The 19,258-nt window shown below is 45.4% G+C and overlaps 1 protein-coding gene across 5 annotated transcripts; it reads left to right on the top strand.

The window, feature by feature from the left end:
• The first annotated feature begins 1,945 nt into the window (after positions 1-1,945).
• Positions 1,946-18,903, top strand: LOC140503885 (cytochrome P450 2F2-like). 5 transcript variants are annotated; one of them, XM_072608242.1, is made up of 9 exons: positions 1,946-2,218; positions 7,321-7,483; positions 7,993-8,142; positions 8,482-8,642; positions 12,044-12,214; positions 12,342-12,483; positions 14,501-14,688; positions 15,211-15,352; positions 16,536-16,822. In XM_072608242.1, exons 2-9 carry the CDS (start codon positions 7,450-7,452, stop codon positions 16,715-16,717), a joined length of 1,170 nt encoding a protein of 389 aa, XP_072464343.1. In that variant the 5' UTR covers positions 1,946-2,218; positions 7,321-7,449; the 3' UTR covers positions 16,718-16,822. The 5 variants fall into 5 exon arrangements, with proteins under 5 accessions (XP_072464343.1, XP_072464344.1, XP_072464342.1 ...); XM_072608240.1 differs by lacking the exon at positions 1,946-2,218 and adding an exon at positions 6,090-6,527 and having other exon boundaries at positions 15,978-16,562; XM_072608238.1 differs by lacking the exon at positions 1,946-2,218 and adding an exon at positions 6,094-6,527 and having other exon boundaries at positions 16,536-16,823.
• Positions 18,904-19,258: the final 355 nt, after the last annotated feature.

The following is a 19,258-nucleotide window of genomic DNA, read 5'->3' on the forward strand; positions in this document are numbered from 1 at the left end:
GGTAAACAATTGATGAGAAGGTGGACTAAAAGTCTTCAGCTCTTCCTGCTGAGAACATGGCTTGATCATGAAATTCTGCTGTCTCCAGCAATCTGGACAATCCACCCAGACCATTCTGATTGGTTTTTTTCTTCATGAGCTGGGTCACCCTAAATTCTATAGGAGGGGCACAAGAGCATGGTCTCATTGCTTTGGGGCAGGAAGTCTCTACACAGAAGTAAGATCTCCTGATTGGGTGGGGTCCTGCCCAAAGTTTAGGAGAATGTTTCCCAAGGATCAGGGCAATCTCATCCATCAGACACATTCTTCAAAGACTGACTGACCCACTGGAGTCAGGAAGTAAAGGAGAAAAACCCCGAATCTTAGTTAATAATTAGTTATTAATAAAACAAGAAAAGAATAGTTTCTCTCAGCACTTAAATGCTTTCTGATTTAGTAATTATTGCCCTTTAAGTAATAATGAATATGAAGAATTCATAAAAATTTGGGGAGACAATTGACACAGAGGAGTATAAGGAAAATCATGCACTGAATCCCTTGTAAGTGGAAAATACTGAAGTGGGAGGAGGGGAGAGGAAAAGAAAACATTGAAAAAGGAAGGAAAACAATGAAAAATTTCAGAACTCTCACCAATGTCAGTTGGTCAATTGATAACTTCCGAGTGGTAAAGTAGACTTTCTGACTTTCAACAGAGAGGTGGTGGACATGGTGTGTTCATTTGCTTCACTGTTTTACTCTACTTGGGCAGCTAGGTGGTGCCAAGGATAGAGCACTGGACCTGAAGCCAGGAGTTCAAATTCAGCCTCAGACACTTTCTAGTTATGTGAACCTGGCCAAGTCACCTAACCTTTGACTATTTCACTTTCCTCATCTGCAAAGTGAGCTTGAGAAGGAAATGGCAAACCATTCTCGTATATCTGCCAAGAAAACCCCAAATGGGGTCGCAGAGGATGGAGTGCTACTCAACAACCATTGACTGTACTTTGTTGGTACAAGGGAGGATTTTAACTGGGGTACAGAGGAAGGCACTGAGAAATGACAGTGACAGAAATAGAGGAAAGAGCATGAAAAACACCTTTTTAAAAAAAAATAAAGTCTTCTAGGAGGAGACCCTTCTTGTCTGGAGAAATCAGAATAGAGTTCTTAGGGCAGGGGCTTCTGAGTCCTGAAGGCAGAGACTGATTTTGAAAGTCAGGGATGAGGGAGAAGCATAATCCAGTCCTGGGGGATGATCAGGTAAAGGCAGGCTTGCAAGAGACAATCTATCAAGTTTAAGGAACTCCTTGGATTCCAGGGTATTGGCAACATCCAGTGCTGGACATGGGTCAAGGAGAGGAAGCCCGGAAAGGGAGAGTGGAGAACAGAGGTGATGGGGCTTAAGGGGCAGAGGGACTGAGATTGTATTTACAGGGAATAGGGACCCACCAGGCACTTTAGATCACATCTATATATTAGGAAGCTTATCCCAGCAGCTGAAAGACAGAGAGGGAGGATTTTAACAGTTCAGGAATGAGTCAGTGGGATCCAAACTAGGGCCATGATAGCATGAGAGATGACAAGGAGAGTTTGATGATTTCTCTTTGAAGGCTCCTTCTCTAGCTCGGACATTTTCTATCCTAAGGGCCCCCTCAGCCCTGACATTCCCTGTTCTAAGTTCCCTCCCAACTCTGACATTCTTTGTTCTGAAGTCCCTTCCTGTTTGGACTTCCTAATGTCTAAGGCCCTTTACATCGCTGACGTTATTTGGTCTGTATTATAAGATCTCTTCCAGCTCTTACATTTTGTGGGTTTGTTTTTTCTTTAAAGGTTTTTCTTTGTACTGTTCATTCTCTGCTCTAAAAGTCCCTTCCAGGTCTGATAGTTTATGTTCTAGCTTCCCTCCTGGTTCTAACATTCTAACATTCTCTGTTCCACATTCTAGGTTCTTTCAGGACTCACTTTAACCTGCATAACCCTCATTTACCAACTTACATGAGGAGGAAGTAGTGATGAAATCCCAGAACTTCCCCAAGGATAACATTCAACTCTGAAATTCTAAGATCCTTTTAAAAATCTATGTCATTATAAGCCCAGAACAAGGTGACCCAAAGGTTAGGAGGAGATCATCTTCCACTTAGCAGTTCCTTCACCAAGCTGGTCCTGAGGAAATGGAGAGACATGATCCAGGCCCTCAGCTTACTGAGCCCCTGCCCTGGAGAGAGATGGAAGCCAGACATAGGTATGTGGGGACAAGAACAGTGTAAAGTGAGCATGAGACCTCAGGATGACAGACAGAGAGACAGAAAAGGGGAGGGAGAGTCAGACATGAGAAAGGCAAAGACAAACAGGGCAAAGGAGACAGAAGCAGAGAGACGGAGACAGACAGAAAGAGAGAGAGAGAGAGAGAGAGAGAGAGAGAGAGAGAGAGAGGGAGAGAGAATATGAGCAACCCAATGAGAAACATCCAAGAGAGACAGAAAGTCTGGCCCTGGAACCTCTCCTGGACCTATGGATCTTATCTCAGGGTTCCATAGTGTCTAGGCTGCCCCAGCTGTAGATCATTTCATGATCCCCTGTGATCTTGTCATCAGATGCCAAGCTATTTGAGTCTCCCCACCCCTCCCTAACTTTCCAATTCCTAAATAACACACATCAGTCCTGCCTTAGTTCCTGGACAGGATGTGGGTTCCTGGAAAGCCATACTCTTCTCTATGTCTCCACTTACTACTCCTATGACCTTCCAAACCACAGTCCCTTCCTTGGCCCTTACCTTCCTTTATGAGTTGTTTCCCAGTTAGAAGGGGAGCTCCTTGCAGGTAGGCTCAGTCTTCAACCTCATTTTGGTTCCCAGAACTCAGCCTGGCCCATAGTCTGTGCTTAATTAAGGCTTCTCCTTCCTTTCCTTCATTTATTAATTCACCTGGTGGACCGGTTCTGCATTTTCCTGGTCCTACCCAGGTGTTCTTGCTCCATCCAAGGGGCCTTTGGGCACCCACCCCTGTCCTGGCAATAGGCGCAGAGGTTATCTCTGGGCCAGGACTGATTATGAGCAAGTCCCAAGTCTCAAACCAATAAGAAAAGTGGAATTTCTAGAGAAATAAAAAGAGAAGCAGAGACACTGGGGGAAAAAATGACACAAAGACAAAAGGCACAGAGTGACAGATGTGAGTAGAGACACGGGAGGAGTCAATCATGGAAAGAGATAGAGGTCTTTCAAAAAAATTAGAAAAGAAAGAGTCAGAAAGACGTAGAAATTGAAAGAAATAGAAAACAGGGATTGTGACAAGACAGACAGGGCTTGATAGAGTTGGCAGAGGCAGAGGGGCAGAGTCCAGAATACCCTAGGCCAGAAGCCAGGAAATCTAGCCCCTAACCAGGAAGTTCTCCTCTGGTCCTCAGTTTCCCAGCAAGTGAAAATGGTAGACTTGGACTGGATTGCTGGCTCAGATCCTTTCTAGCTATATGACCCTGAGCAGATCACTAACCTCTATGAACCTCAGTTTCTTCCATCTATTAAATAATTGTGCTTCACCAGGGTCATTGTGAAAATTCACTTTCTTTTAAGTATTATGTAATTAGCAGGTATTATAAGTAGTATTGCAATTTCACTCTCAGATTTTCTTTTAAAAGGGTCCGAGGACAAAGGAACTAATAGCTTGAGGGGAGAGAATAAACATTAATACCATTGCCAGACACTATATTAAGCACTTTACAAATATTATCTCATTTGATCTTCATAACAACCCTGAGAGGTTGGTGCTATCATTCTCCCCATTTTACAGTTGGAGAAACTGAGGCAAACAGAAGCTAAGCCTGGAGTTACACAGCTACTAAGCATCTGAGCCAACATTTGAACTGAAGTCTTCCTGACTCCAGGCTCAGTGCTCTGTTCACTAGCTGACATAAGTGTCAAGTGACTAGCTGGGCACAAGAGTTACAAAACCTTGCCCAAGCAACAAACTCCTTGAAAATCACAAAAGACCAAATAGAAGCCAATAACTACATGAGATAACGAAAGAATACTAAAAAACAAAGTCAAAAGGTTGGAAAAAATATACAATGATAATAATAAATAATAATAAGATATTCCATGGCAAAAAAAAAAAAATGATTGACCTGGAAAACAGACAAGGAGAAAAAACTTTAGAAACTACTTAATTTAAGGACTAACCGAATATCAGGACAAAAAAAAAAAAAAGCTGAGACATCTTATTTCAAAATATCTTAAAAGAAAACTGTCTAGATCTCTTTGAACCAGAAGGCAAAGTGAAAATAGGAAGAATTCATCAGTCTCCTCCTGAAAGAAATCTCAAAATGAGAACTTCCAGGAATGTCAAAACCAAAATACAAAGTCTCCAGGTCAAAGACTAAATGTGTGTGTTCGTCCTTCATTGTCGAAGAAGACATCAGAGAAATGATGACCTGACTTGCACTTGACTTTGTTTTGAGTGAGGGAAAGCTGTGCAGGTCACCAGCCTTAATTCTCCTCCAGAGCTGTCTGAATCCAGTGACCAGATATTCATCAGGATGACTGGAGATGATCCAGGATGACGCAATTGGGGTTAAGTGATTTGCCCAAGGTCACACAGCTAGTGAGTATCAAGTGTCTGAAGTGAGATTTGAACTCAGATCCTCCTGTCTCCTGCACTGATTCTCTATCCACTGCACCACCTAGCTGCCCCCCAAAGACTAAATACTGCCAGAAAGAAAGAATTCAAGCACTAAGGACCCCAGTCAGGATCACACAAGATTTAGCAGCCAGAACCTTAAAAGAGCAGAAAATTTGGAATATGATATCCCTGAAGGTAAAGAATTTGGGCTTCCAGCAAAGAGAAACTTATGCAGAAAAACTGAGTATAATGCTACACAGGGAGAAATAGACTTTAATGAAACAGAGGATTCTGATGAAAAGATCAGAGCTGTAGAGAACTTTGAACTCCTATTCAACCAGAGGAGGAAATGGAAACATAAAAAGGTCAATATGAATGAAAATCATGAGAGATTAAACAAGGATAAATGGTTTACAATCTAATGTAGGAAGATGATAACATATATCATCTTTAATTCCCCCTTCATCAGACTTCACAGAGGAGTCTAATTAGACAAGATGTGGAAGTCATTCTGCTATGTCTTGATGATCTTAAGAATGGGAACAGATGGAAACAGGTATACAGAGGAAAGGGAAGGGAAAATTATCTCAAATAATCAAGGTGCACAAGAAGACATCTATACAAAGGAAGTAGAGATGAGTGGCTGATACCTGAACCTTACACTCAACTGAACTGGTTAAAGGAAGGCTGTCCACTGTCTCTGTCTCTCACTCTCTCTTTCTCTCTCTCCCCCCTCTCGCCTCTTCCTTTCTCTCCCCCTCTTTCTCTCCCCTCTTACTGTCTCCTCTCCCTTTCTTCCTCTATATTTTTCTCTCTCCTTTTCTCTCTTTCTCCCTCTATCTCTTTGGTCTTTCTTGCTCTGGTTCTCTTTCTCTCTCTCCCTCTCATCTCTATTTCTCTCTCTCTCTCCCTCTCTTTCCCTCTGCCTCACTCTCTCTTTCCTTTTCTCTCTCAATCTAACACACACATACACACAAATTTGATTCAACAAGGAAATAACAGGGAGAGTGAAGAAATGATGTGTGGAATTAGAGAATAAATCAAGTGAGGAATTCATCGTAAAAACAAAATCAAAAGATGTACAAAATTATTTATAGCTCTTTTGAAGTGGCAAAGAATGGAAACCTGAGGGAGTATAATAATTGCCAATAAATTGGAAAGTGGATGTAAATATGATGAAATACAATTGTATTGTAAGAAATGATAAAAAGGAATGTTTTGAAAAAAAGCTGGGAGAACATGTCTGATACATTGATGTATGTTATTGTGTATATATGGGGAGACAGGCAGAAACAAGTGGTAAAGACAATGTTGAGAGACTTGAGAATTCTGATCTGCATAAGGATCAGTCATGATTCCAGAAGAATAATGGTGAAACGAGCTACCTATTTCCTCACAGAGAGGCAAAGGACTCAGAGTACAGAAACAGACAAATATAGTTTCGCAACATGACCACTGTGGAAATTTGTTTTGATTGCTTGATTTGTCTGGATATGTGTTTGTGTTTGTGATAGGATTTGCTCTGTGTGGAATTTTTTAGTCTTCGGAAGTTTCTGGGTTTGGGGAGCGAGGTGAGAAAGCAAATTTTTACTGATTGAAAAACATGCCATTGAAAACCAATTAAAGGGACCAGAGGGGCCTGGCACTGGGGCCCCAAGAGTTCAGTGACTGGGCTCAGAGGCTTCATGTGATGCCAGGAGGCTGGGCAGGAACAAGCCATATTAAGCAAGTCTAGGAGGCTTCTGTCACACACGTACGGCTTCAGGTCTTGGCATGCTGCTCCCAGTCTTGCTTTGTTTCCTGCTCCTAGCTCTGGCCCTCCACAGCAGGAGCTCAAAGGGCTCTCGGGGCCAGCTTCCCCCTGGCCCCACACCCCTACCATGGCTAGGAAACCTGCTACAGCTTGGCCCTTCCAGTTTGGACAAACGACTCATGGAGGTAGGAGACAGCACCGGGAAGGCAAGAGCTTGATTGCAAGAGGTCCCAGGTCATGGGGAGCTGAAAGGAAAAAGGAAAATGCCCAGTCAGGTGGAGCAGAGGCAGACACTGAAACACACAGAGACAGAAGGAGAAGGGATATTTTAAGGGTCCTAGAAATGAGGGCTGGAGACCCAGATCCAAATGGGGGCAGGAACTGGGAAGTCAAGACATGGTAACCCCGAGGGAGTAAGTTGGAGATAGACATGAGGAATCAGGGTCTCACCCAGAGACCAGAATGGGGGAAGTTGGAATATCCAGACTTCACTGTCTCAGAACCTTCCATACTGGTGGGGAGAGGCAGGAACTAGGCTAGGGGTTGGCACACCCAGAGGCTGGAATTTCTTGGCCCTGGGGTACTGAAGTTGAAGGTAGAGGGCCCAAGATACAGACTGAAGCCTGGGGTCCCCAACGCTGAGGTATCAGGGCTCAGTAGACTCCCAGGCAGCCAAATGAGGCAACAATGCATAGAATGTGAATCTGGAGTGAGGAAAATTCATCTTCCTGAGTTTGATCTAGCTTCAGACACTACCTGAGTGACCCTAGGCAAGTCACTTCACTCTGCTTGTCCCAGTTCCCTAATTGTAAAATGAGCTGGAGAAGAAAATGGCAAACCACTGCAGTATCTCTGCCCCAAAGATCCCAAATAGGGGAACACAATTCCCAGATGGGCTGTGGGGACTGGATGCAGTGAAGCCAGAGACCCTCAGGTTGCAAGCTGGGAGTCTGATCCAGCTCCTTCTCTCTCCTGCAGCTCAGCAGGCGCTTCGGATCCGTGTTCACAGTGCACTTGGGCCCACAGCCATTTGTGGTGCTCAGTGGAGCCAGCACTCTCAGGGAAGCTCTGCTTCTGCAGGCAGACACCTTCAGTGGTCGAGGTGCCATGGCCTCTTTAGAGCGCTGCACCCAAGGCAAAGGTGAGGGGGGTTGTGTCCAGAGTCTCCCTTCATGCTGAGGCCCTGGCCTCATCTCCCTCCAAGAATCACTGTCTCCCTGGGGTCTTCATGACCCACATCTCCCCATTACCCTCGGTCTCCATTCCACTTTTGTCCCTCTCTGGAACTAGCCCCTGGTGACTGCTCTCCCAGTCCCTGCTCCCCTTATAACTCTCTTCCCCACTCTGCCTCCACCTCTTTTCCATGTATAAGTCTCCACGTCCCCATCTGGACTCTCTACATCTCCATCTTGCACAATCACTCCCCTCCTGGCTCCCTCCCCATTGTCACTCTGTCCCCTCTCCCTCTCTATCTCCCAGGATGGAGTCTCTACTCATTCTCTTGTATCTTTACCTCAACATCTCTGCCCCCTCTTGTCTCTCTGTACTCTATAGCTATCTATTACGTCTTTGTCCACATGTTTCTGCCTTCTGTCTCTACTCCTTCTGTCTCCATCTCTCTTGTTCTCTCTCTCTCTCTCTCTTGTGCAGGAATTGCATTCTCCAATGGTCACCGCTGGCACACACTCCGAACCTTTACTGTGGGAGCACTGAAAAAGCTGGGCATAGGGAGCCGCAGCATTGCCCAGAGGATCCAAGAGGAGGCAGCTGCCCTCATTCAGGAGCTCAGCCTCACCAAAGGTTCAGACCTCAGACTTCAAGGACAGAGATAGAAAGGGAGAAACAGAACAGTGGGGATGGCGGTGGGGACAGGAGTCCAGGGAGCCATTGGGAGTGGAGTACATGTCAGGGGACAGAAACACAGAGACACCTAGGGAAAGAGACACCACGTACATGCCAAAACACAGTGGCTATGTAAAAAGAAGGCAGAGATACAGAAACATAGGAATATGAAAGAGAAAGTCAGCATCTGGGGAGGTGAGCCACAAAAAGGTCAAGTTTGCTGTATGAGAGGCAGGGGGTCAAGGTGTGCAAGGGGCCTAAAATAGATCTGACTCCTCCCCTCATTGACTCCCCCAGGAGCCCCATTTAACCCCCTCTACCACATTCGCAATGCTGTGGCCAATGTCATCTGCTCTGTAGTCTTTGGGGAGCGATACGCTTATGACGACCCAGATTTCCGGATCCTGCTGGACTTGCTCAATGACAACTTCCAAATACTGAGTTCCCAGTGGGGTCAGGTAAGCCATACCTAGATCTCACTCCCTGATATTCTCAACTCAGACTCTTTTCAAAATCCAAGACCACACAAGGAGACCTGAGCTGGAAGGTAGGGGTGGTAAAGGGAAGCAGATTGGGTGGGCACAAGGAAACAATCCAGAGACCAAGACACCCTGGAGATCCTCTTAAAAGAAAAGGAGAGGGGCGGAGCCAAGATGGCGGAGTAGAAAGACGCACATACACATAGCTCCGAACCCACAACCCACAGAACGGCTACAGGGGACCAACTCAAGGTGAATTCTGCACCCACAGGCCACGAAATATTGGAGCAAGGGAGATTTATGTTCCGGAGAGACCTGCAAACCTCTTGCGGGGGGTCCTTCGCGCTGCAGACTGGGCGCCGAGACTGGGAGCTGAGGGCAGCCCTGCAGCGGTCGCGGCACCGAGAAGAAAAGATCTGAGCGGGCTTCAGGGACGGGACCTCCAGCGGCCACGCAGGTCCCTCCACCCACAGAGGGACCTGCAAACCTCTCACAAAAGATCCATCGCACTGCAGACACAGAGCCCAGCCCAGCCCAGACCTGCTGCGGCCATGGCATCAAGAGAAACAGACCCGAGCAGGCTTCAGGGATGGGATCTCCAGCGGCCGCACAAGTTCCTCTGCCCACAGGTGATGGGGGTCGGTGAGAGAGTCTCTTTGGCGGGTTGAGAGGGGAGTGGGGTGCCCCCATGATTCAGGCCCCCCCCCCGGGAGGTAGAAGCTGAGAGGCGGCTGCAGAATGGGGCTCCCCAAGCGGGCGGGAGCCTGGATCCATTGTGGAAGGTCTGTGCATAAACCCCCTGAGGGAACTGAGCCTGAGAGGCGGCCCTGCCCCGACCTGACCACCTGAACTTAATTCTCACACTGAAAGCCCTAAGGCGGGAAGCAGCATTTGAATCCCAGTCCCCAAACGCTGGCTGGGAGGACCAGGAGGCGAGGTGGGTGTGAGGAGAATATTCAGAGGTCAAGTCGCTGGCTGGGAAAATGCCCAGAAAAGGGAAAAGAAATAAGACTATTGAAGGCTACTTTCTCAGAGAACAGACATTTCCTCCCTTCCTTTCTGATGAGGAAGAACAATGCTTATCATCAGGCAAAGACACAGAAATCAAGGCTTCTGTGTCCCAGCCCACCCAATGGGCTCAGGCCATGGAAGAGCTCAAAAAGGATTTTGAAAATCAAGTTAGAGAGGTGGAGGAAAAACTGGGAAGAGAAATGAGAGGGATGAAAGAAAAGCATGAAAAGCAGATCAGCTCCCTGCTAAAGGAGAACCAAAAAAATGTTGAAGAAATTAACACCTTGAAAACTAGCCTAACTCAATTGGCAAAAGAGGTTCAAAAAGCCAATGAGGAGAAGAATGCTTTCAAAAGCAGAATTAGCCAAATGGAAAAGGAGGTCCAAAAGCTCACTGAAGAAAATAGTTCTTTCAAAATTAGAATGGCACAGATAGAGGCTAATGACTTTATGCAAAACCAAGAAATCACAGAACAAAGACAGAAGAATGGAAAAATGGAAGATAATGTGAAATATCTCATTGGAAAAACAACTGACCTGGAAAATAGATTCAGGAGAGACAATTTAAAAATTTTGGGACTACCTGAAAACCATGATCAAAAGAAGAGCCTAGACATCATCTTCCATGAAATTATCAAGGAAAACTGCCCTGAGATTCTAGAACCAGAGGGCAAAATAAATATTCAAGGAATCCACAGAACACTGCATGAAAGAGATCCAAAAAGAGAAACTCCTAGGTACATTGTGGCCAAATTCCAGAGTTCCCAGGTCAAGGAGAAAATATTGCAAGCAGCTAGAAAGAAACAATTCAAGTACTGTGGAAATACAATCAGGATAACACAAGATCTAGCAGCTTCTACATTAAGGGATCGAAGGGCATGGAATAGGATATTCCAGAAGTCAAAGGAACTAGGACTAAAACCACAAATCACCTACCCAGCAAAACTGAGTATAATACTTCAGGAGAAAAAATGGTCTTTCAATGAAATAGAGGATTTTCAAGCATTCTTGATGAAAAGACCAGAGCTGAAAAGAAAATTTGACTTTCAAACACAAGAATGAAGAGAACCATGAAAAGGTGAACAGCAAAGAGAAGTCATAAGGGACTTACTAAAGCTGAACTGTTTACATTCCTACATGGAAAGACAATATTTGTAACTCTTGAAACATTTCAGTATCTGGGTACTGGGTGGGATTACACACACACACATGCACACACGCACACATACATAGAGACAGAGTGCACAGAGTGAATTGAAGAGGATGGGATCATATCTTAAAAAAAAAATGAAATCAAGCAGTGAGAGAGAAATATATTGGGAGGAGAAAGGGAGAAATTGAATGGGACAAATTATCTCTCATAAAAGAGGCAAGCAAAAGACTCATTAGTGGAGGGATAAAGAGGGGAGGTGAGAGAAAAACATGAAGTCTACTCTCATCACATTCCACTAAAGGAAAGAATAAAATGCACACTCATTTTGGTAGGAAAACCTATCTCACAATACAGGAAAGTGGGGGACAAGGGGACAAGCAGGGTGGGGGGGATGATAGAGGGGAGGGCATGGGGAGGAGAATGCAATCCGAGGTCGACACTCATGGGGAGGGATAGGATCAAAAGAGAATAGAAGTAATGGGGGACAGGATAGGATGGAGGGAAATATAGTTAGTCCTATACAACACAACTAGTATGGAAGTCATTTGCAAAACTACACAGATTAGGCCTATATTGAATTGTTTGCCTTCCAAAGGGAAGGGGTGGAGAGGGAGGGAGCTAAAGAAGTAGGAACTCAAAGTGTTAGGATCAACTGTAATCTTCTTACCACTAGGAAATAAGAAATACAGGTAAAGGGGTAAAGAAAGCTATCTGGCCCTACAGGACAAAAGAGAAGACGGAGACAAGGGCAGAGAGGGAGGATAGAAGAGAGAGCAGATTGGTTACAGGGGCAATTAGAAAGCTTGGGGTTGGGGGGAGGAGGGGATAAAAGGGGAGAAAATTTGTAACCCAAAATTTTGTGAAAATGAATGTTAAAAGTTAAATTAAAAAAAGAAAAAGAAAAGGAGAGCCCCTCAAAGGGAGATATGGGAGACAAAGAAGAGAATCTGAGGGTTCAAGGGAATGGCCAGGCTCATGTAACTACTAGGTATCTGATGGAACACTCAAACCCAGGTCTTCCTGACTCCAAGCCCAGAACATAATCCATCAGGCCATGAAGCCCCTGAAATGACTTGGCCATACTGTACAGCGAGGGTGGGAGGATGGGCCCTCCTGGAAGTTAGTGCAATGAAGCCCAAATGCACACACACACACACACACACACACACACACACACACACACTCCTCATCCTCTTCTTTCCTATCCCCTTGTCCAGATGTACAACATGTTCCCCTCCATCCTGGACTGGATCCCTGGTCCCCACCACCGCATCTTCAGGAATTTCAAGAAGTTACAGGCTTTCATTTATGACGAGATCAAGAAACATGAGGAGAGTAGACAGCCTGGACAAAACTTCATTGACTTCTTCCTGGACCAAATGGAGAAGGTTTGCTCCCTTCCCCACATCTTCCCTGCCCTCAGCCCAAAATACCCAAAGAAAATGTTCAAAGACCCAGATCCTCCACCAAATGGCCACTTCTCCCACAAGCTATGACCCCATTTTCCTGCCTTAGGACAAGCAGGACCTCAGCAGCCACTTCTGCATGGACACACTGGTGATGACAACCCATAACCTATTCTTTGGTGGCACTGAGACCACCAGCACCACCATCCATTATGGACTCCTGATCTTACTCAAATATCCCGATGTGACAGGTATGTAACCTTGGGGAAATCATTTCACGTTGCTGAGCCTCGGTTTGCACATTTGAAAAAGAAGGGGATTGACCTGGATGGTCTCTAAGGGTCCTCCCAAATCTCAGGGCCATAATCCAGGGGACCATGGGAGTAGGAGAAAGGGCATGCCATCAAAGCACTTTCCTCTTCCTCCTCTCACCTTTCTCAGAGAAGATCTAGGAAGAGAGATTCCCTTTTACAGGGCATGAGAGTCCCCATGCCAAACTCGGAGACCACCCATCCCACACCACTGCAGGTACTTAAGCCCCATGGGTCTCAGTTCTGCCATCAGTATATTGCCTAAGGACACCCCTCCACCCACACAATGAGGCCCCCAGACAAGGTTGTCCCAGGCTCAGGGAATTTTAAGTGTCTGCATCCATTCAAAACAGTAGCTTGTGAGCCCCCATCAATGTGTTTACTTTTACTAGATAGACAGAGGACACAATTACTTCCCAACAGAGGCAGTTCAATAACACAGTAAGAAAAGTAACAAGAAAACATTTTCTCCTTGTACTTGGCACGTTATCCTGAATCTCATTGGGAGAAAAAATGAACACACTTGGGGAATAGATGGAGCTGGTCAAGACTTGGCTAAGTTACCCACATAAATGCGTCGATTCCACATTCTTGATACTACATGGCTTCTGGTGACTTCTGATAATGTCATCCTGCTTCTCTCACCAGGACTGCTCCAGAGCAGTGCCTGTACATGACATCCATGGCTGGATACTCCATTGTTTCTGGGTATTGCTACCTGATGGCTTTGAAGGAATGGTGCTCAGCATTGCATCTCATCTAGGGGCTTAGTGGATAAAACATTGGACCTGGAGTCAGGAAGACCTGAGTTCAAATCAGACCTCAGATGCTTACTATGTAGGCAAATCACTTAACCTTTGGTTTGCCTCAATTTTCTCAAATGGGGATTATAACAGACACCTTCCTCCTAGAATTATTGTGAGGATCAATGAACTGTAAAGGACTTAATACAGTCCCTGACATAGAGTAAGTGCCACATAAATGTTTAATCTCTTCCACTTTTCCAGAATGGATGGACCAATTCACAGTTCCCCCAATGGGACATCAATGTACCTGTTTTCCCATAGCCCTTCCAGCATTTCTCATTTTTGTTTCTCATCATCTTTACCAATTGGAAAACTGAACTGGAGCCTCAGATTTGTTATAATCTGCACCTGTCTAATTGCTAGATATTTTGGAACATTTTCATATGATTATTGAGAGCTTAATTTATTCCTTTGAAAATTGACTATCCATGTATTTTGACCATTGATTTATTGTGAAATGGCTCATTCATTTATATTGTAATCTGTTTTTATACATTTTGAAAGAGGAAAACTGAGTAGAGCTCTTGGGCCCTAGCATTTCCCAGTTTCTCAATTCTAAACTCCTCTGCTCTCTCAAAGTAGCTAGCTGTCTCAGAGGAAAGAGTGCTGGACTTGGAGTCAGGAAGGCGTGATTTCAAATCTAGCCTCAGATATTTACTGACTTTATGATTCTGGGAAGATCACTTGAACTCTATCTACCTAGTTTCTTCAACTGTAAAATGGGACTAATAATACCAGATATTCCCAGGATTATTGTGAGAATCAATATTTGTAAAGGGCTTTTGCACAGGCTTGGTACGTAGTAGGCACTTCATAAGTATTTCTTCCCTTCCCTCTTCCTTTTTGATGTGTGTGCATGCGTGTGTGTGTGTGTGTGTATGCAAGTAGGAGAGGGAACATATCAGAGATGAAACAACTCCCAGAGGTGCAAGCTTATTGCCTCTTTATGGCTACATTTTTGGAGAATTCTATGTGTATGTACCAACAAAACTTATCCAGGTGTTGAAACTTCTCTACATATAAAAGGAAGGGATGGGAATTGGAGGTCCTTCCAGGTCAAAATTCCATAATGTAATGGTAGAAACAGAGACCACAGGAGGATTGGGGCCCCTTCACAGTCCTTTCTTCCTCCTTCTCCTCTACTTTCCCAGAAAAGATCCAGGAGGAGATTGACACTGTGGTGGGTCGAGAACGGCTTCCCTGCCTGCAAGACAGAGACAGTCTACCCTACACCAATGCTGTCATCCATGAGATCCAACGTTTCATCAGTGTGCTGCCTATGGGACTTCCCCACATTCTCACCCAGGACACCCACTTTCATGGCCACTGCCTACTCAAGGTGCCCAGATCAAAATTTAAGAATTGCAAAGCACTTAGCACAGTCCCTGACATAGAGTATTTGCCACATAATGTTTAATCTCTTCCCCTTTCCTCTTTCCCCTTCCCCCATTGCTGCCCTGGTCCATGGCTGCTGCTAATCATCCTCAGGTGTTCTACTGGGTATTATCTATGAGATCATGAATCTATTCTCTGCTTCTAGCTTTAACTGGAGTACCAGGGCTAACTCTTTAGAATAGAATACTCTATTTGTGGAAAAGAAGAAGAGGGATGACAGGAAAGAGACCGAGTTGGCAATATGGTGGAGTTAGGCATCCTGGGATCCCAGACCTGGCCCCATCTTGTTAGCTGGGTCTTGTAGTAGCTGGATTGCTGAGGGAAGAGAGAAACCTGTATGCTCTCATTCCAAACAATCCCCCAAGCTCCACCCACTCACTCCACCCATGGGAGTGCTTTCATGCACCTGACCTCCCAAATTAATCTGGATCTGCAAGGGTTTACAATATCTACACCTCACCCACAGGGCACCACCATTCTTCCATTACTGATTTCTGCACACCGGGACCCAATTCACTTCAAAGACCCAGAAAACTTCAACCCAAACAACTTCCTGGATGATAAGGGGGCCTTCCAAAACAATGATGCCTTCATGCCCTTTGCTCTAGGTTGGAACAGGGATTGGCATGGGTGGTGTTGACAGTAGGTTGGGGGAGGGGCAGGAGGGATTGGAGGAGGAGGGAAAGAGGGAAAAGGATTTAAATGTAAATTGTGTGGTGACCACTTTGGACATGACTATCCACATGGGAGGCATAAAAATATAGCCCAGGATTTAAGGGGAAGTATTGATAGATAGGTGTGAGAGGAAGGGCACGTAAGCCTCAGAGAACACCTAGGCATGGAGACACTTTTCTCCAGACTGGGGGTAGGAAGGTACACTAGACTAGAACTGAATCTTTCTGCCTCCTTAAATATTGTCTGTCTAGGATACATAAGTCCAAAACAAAGCTGATTTCCTGGCCACAGTCCCTCAAAGGGGAAAGGGTAGACTGCAGTTTTCATTTGCCAGGTTGGTTCCTTGCCACTAAATGTTAGCTACACAAAAGAGCATTCCAAATACTGAATAGGAAGCATCCCCATTCATACAAGAAAGTGGAGAAGTCCAACATATTAGAATGTACTAGAGAGTATACTTACTGAATGAGATCTCCCACTGAGAGCAAGATAACTTAGTTCAAGATCTTAGCAGGGTGCCTGATACATAGTAGCTACTTAACCCATATGTATTGACAGCTCAAGCCAAGAAAAGGATGCTCTGATCCTATACAAGGAGAAATTCCCCAAAGTCTTTGGGGAGGCAAGCTGGAAATCAAGGACCAATTGGGGAGCCTGCTTTCCTGCTGTGACTGTAGCTTCCTGAGGCTTTCTCTCTCCATGTGTCTGGAGCTGGTCTCCAGCTCTAGAGATCGTGGAGTGATGTGAGAGAGCATGAAGAATGGATCTCTTCTTCAAGCATCTTGAATCAATTCTTACCTGACACAGGCACATAACATTGCATCAGCATTCTCCTTCCATCAGGAGAGTCTCATGCAAAATGCTACAGGCTTGGTTAGAAACCCAGGTTACATAAATGTTCAATCTGACCCCTATCATTGGGCTCATGGAGAAGTGGAACCACAAAGTGAAAGGATTTGCTCTCAGTCATAGAGTTGGCAAATGGAAGACAAGATAGAGGGAAGGGGATAAAGGAAAAGTGGAGAATAAGAAGATGAAGATTCCGGGCAATAAGATGGAGAGGGATTCCCAGGAAGGGGCAGGCAGGCTGTGTCACTGATAGCCCGCTATCCACAGGAAAGCGCATCTGCCTTGGGGCAGGTCTGGCTCGAATGGAGATCTTCCTCTTCCTCACCACCATCCTGCAGCGTTTCACCCTGAGTACTGTGAAGAGTCCTCAGGAGATTGACCTCTCCCCCAAGTCCACAGGCCTGGGCAATGTGTCCCCACCCTATGAGCTCCGCCTGAAGGTCCGATGAGCCCCAGTCCAAGGGAGTATCTGTCCCACACAACTCCCCCACCTCACCAGCTCTTGTGTCTGTTATCCAATAAAACCCTGGAGTTGGAGCAAAGAACTAGTTATTCATTGAGGGTGGGGAGAAGGCAGGAAGGGGTAGTAGTGAATAGTGGTGGAGAGAAGCCACAGAATACATGATTCTGAAGAAGTTCTGTGTGACATCAACAATACTCCCTCCCACACTTAGGTCTCCAAAAGAAATAACCCCTGGTAATTCCTCTTGGACCATATCCATTCAAGAGTCATATCTGAGGAGCCCCAAGTGATGTGTTTCCCTTTACTAGTCATCCAGAGAATACAATTAGTTGAAAGCAAAGGCATTTAATGAAATAGCATAGTTTAAAAAGTAGCAATAAAACATCCCCCCCACAAATTAGGGACATCCTGTCTCACAAATACAGCAGAAAGAGTAGACACATGTAGGTACAATGAATGAGAGAAAATACATTTAGAGGGAACACGTATAGCCAACAGGCAGTTGTGGAGAGGCATACACATGAGGACCACAAGGGCAGGGTGAAGAGGTTCAGGCCTGGGGGAGCCTGTTGTTGAATCATTTCATCTGTGTTTTCTTGACAAAGATACTGGAGTGATTTGCCATTGCCTTCTTCAGCTCACTTTATAGATGAAGAAGTGAGGTAACCAGGGTTAAGTGACTTACCCAGGGTCACACAGCTAGTGAGTGTCTGGGACCAAATTTCAATTCAAGTTCTCCTGACTCCAGTACCACCTGCTGCCCTGGCAGAGCCTGATCACCTAAAGAAAAAGGGGTCAGTGTCTTTTGTCTCATAATCTTCACCCCATGGGCCATTTCCACTGCCTCAAGGGAAATTACTTAAAGCTTAGGTTTTGTCTCATGTCTTGGATCTTCCAAACAGAGGAGTGGAAAGGTACTCAAAGTGCAGTATCAATCAGGTATAGGACAGCTATTTACTTCCTCCACGCAAAAGAAGGTTAAACACAAAAGACTCCCATAAACACACATTAACAAAGACTTAAAATGCCATACAGTTACTATTTCATACTCTCCGAGGGGGTCAGATTTATCATCAAAACATGATGTGGAACTGCTGAATGAGCAGTCTATTTGTTTCATCTCCACTCTGCACTATCTAAATACTTCTCTTCAGGTTCATGTCTTCTGCTAAGCTTGGGCAAAGGTTCAGCTCCTTCATCCTCTCTAAGGATAAACATTCTTCCCATGGCTCCCAGTCAGTTTTGACTAAAGGACCCAGAATCTCCCAACCTCTCAAACTCACAGTGTTGCCTCCAAAGTTAGACAGCATTCATTTGAGAATCAATGTTTAGTCGTTTTTGCTCTGGGAAGGAATCCCAAAGCAGCAGCAGAGGCAGATGGGTGCTCCCCAGCCTAAACTACCCTTGCCTGGTCAAGTCTCTGATCTCACTGACACTATAGAGAGAAGATTGACCCCTACTCTCCCCCCAATATGTAGAGTTTAGAATGGTCCTGGAAGAATTTCCAGATGGGAAAAGGAAAGATGGGAGAGGCTATGTCACACTTTATTTTAAAGAGCCACCAAGTCAGTCCTGCCCAGCGTCCAGGAAGGGAATTGTTTCATCATCCCCAAGTCCTTTAGCACTGAGCTTTGTCCCAGAAGTGACAAGCACACAGGCTCAGGGTTCCATGGAGCAGCTCTGACATCTAATTATGAAGGAACAGGGCCACTGTGGGGCCCCCTGAAGGAGCCTGCCAGAGGAAGGGGGACTGTCCATCTTCTTGCTGCAGAAATACCCCTGAAAGGAAATGTCTCCCTTCCCAATTCTCCTTTACAGACTAGGTGGTGGAGACTTCTCCTCCTTACTAGTGAACAAAAATCACCACTGCCCTACTCGGGGAGGGAAGAAAAGAGAAACAAACAGAACATCAGGAGCAAGAAGGACAGGAACAATATCCTAGTAGCAGAGCAGGGTCCTGTCTCTCCAGTAGACTGATAGACTGAGACGGTGGAATCTGAATGCACTTCTATCCTTGTTGTGCAGGGATGTCTGAACAATTAAGAGGGGAAGAGGCATAAAGTCCCGCAGACATGCCTGAAGAGGCCTGAGCAAAAGAGAATTTATGGAGGCCATTGGAGCAGGAGAGTGCAAGGAAATCAGGCACGGTGAGGTGGACTTGGCGAAGGCCAATAATTAGGGGGAAATGGAATTGGCAGGCTGGAGAGAGAGGGAGGAATTTGAAGATGGAGACAAGGAATTGGGGGTGGGTCATTTCTGGGCCAGTTTGATAGAACAGGAAGGAACTACAGAAGAGGTATTGAAAGCCCCTAGAAATAGTCAGGAAACAAATCTCTAGTAGGTTTGTCTTTGGCTATGAGCAAATGGGAATTTCTGGAACTCCCTGGCTGGCTTCATTTTGTGGGAAAATCTGTGGTTCAGACAAGAATAGCAGCCTGTCCATATTGGCAACTACACACCAGCCTCCTGCCTTGAGGAATTCTATAGCAAAAATCTCCAAGTAATTGGTAAGGAGGTACAAGGAGGT

Source organism: Notamacropus eugenii, chromosome 5 (assembly GCF_028372415.1).
Source record: "Notamacropus eugenii isolate mMacEug1 chromosome 5, mMacEug1.pri_v2, whole genome shotgun sequence".
Lineage (NCBI taxonomy): Eukaryota > Metazoa > Chordata > Mammalia > Diprotodontia > Macropodidae > Notamacropus > Notamacropus eugenii.

What these genes read in the sequence shown, in the direction of transcription:
- LOC140503885 (XM_072608238.1), top strand. Translation starts at nt 6,363, where the DNA reads ATGCTGCTCCCAGTCTTGCTTTGTTTCCTGCTCCTAGCTCTGGCCCTC. An exon ending in TGAGTTCCCAGTGGGGTCAG is followed by an intron (nt 8,643 to 12,043) that starts GTAAGCCATACC and finishes CCCCTTGTCCAG; the next exon opens with ATGTACAACATGTTCCCCTC. An exon ending in ATGGCCACTGCCTACTCAAG is followed by an intron (nt 14,689 to 15,210) that starts GTGCCCAGATCA and finishes CCTCACCCACAG; the next exon opens with GGCACCACCATTCTTCCATT.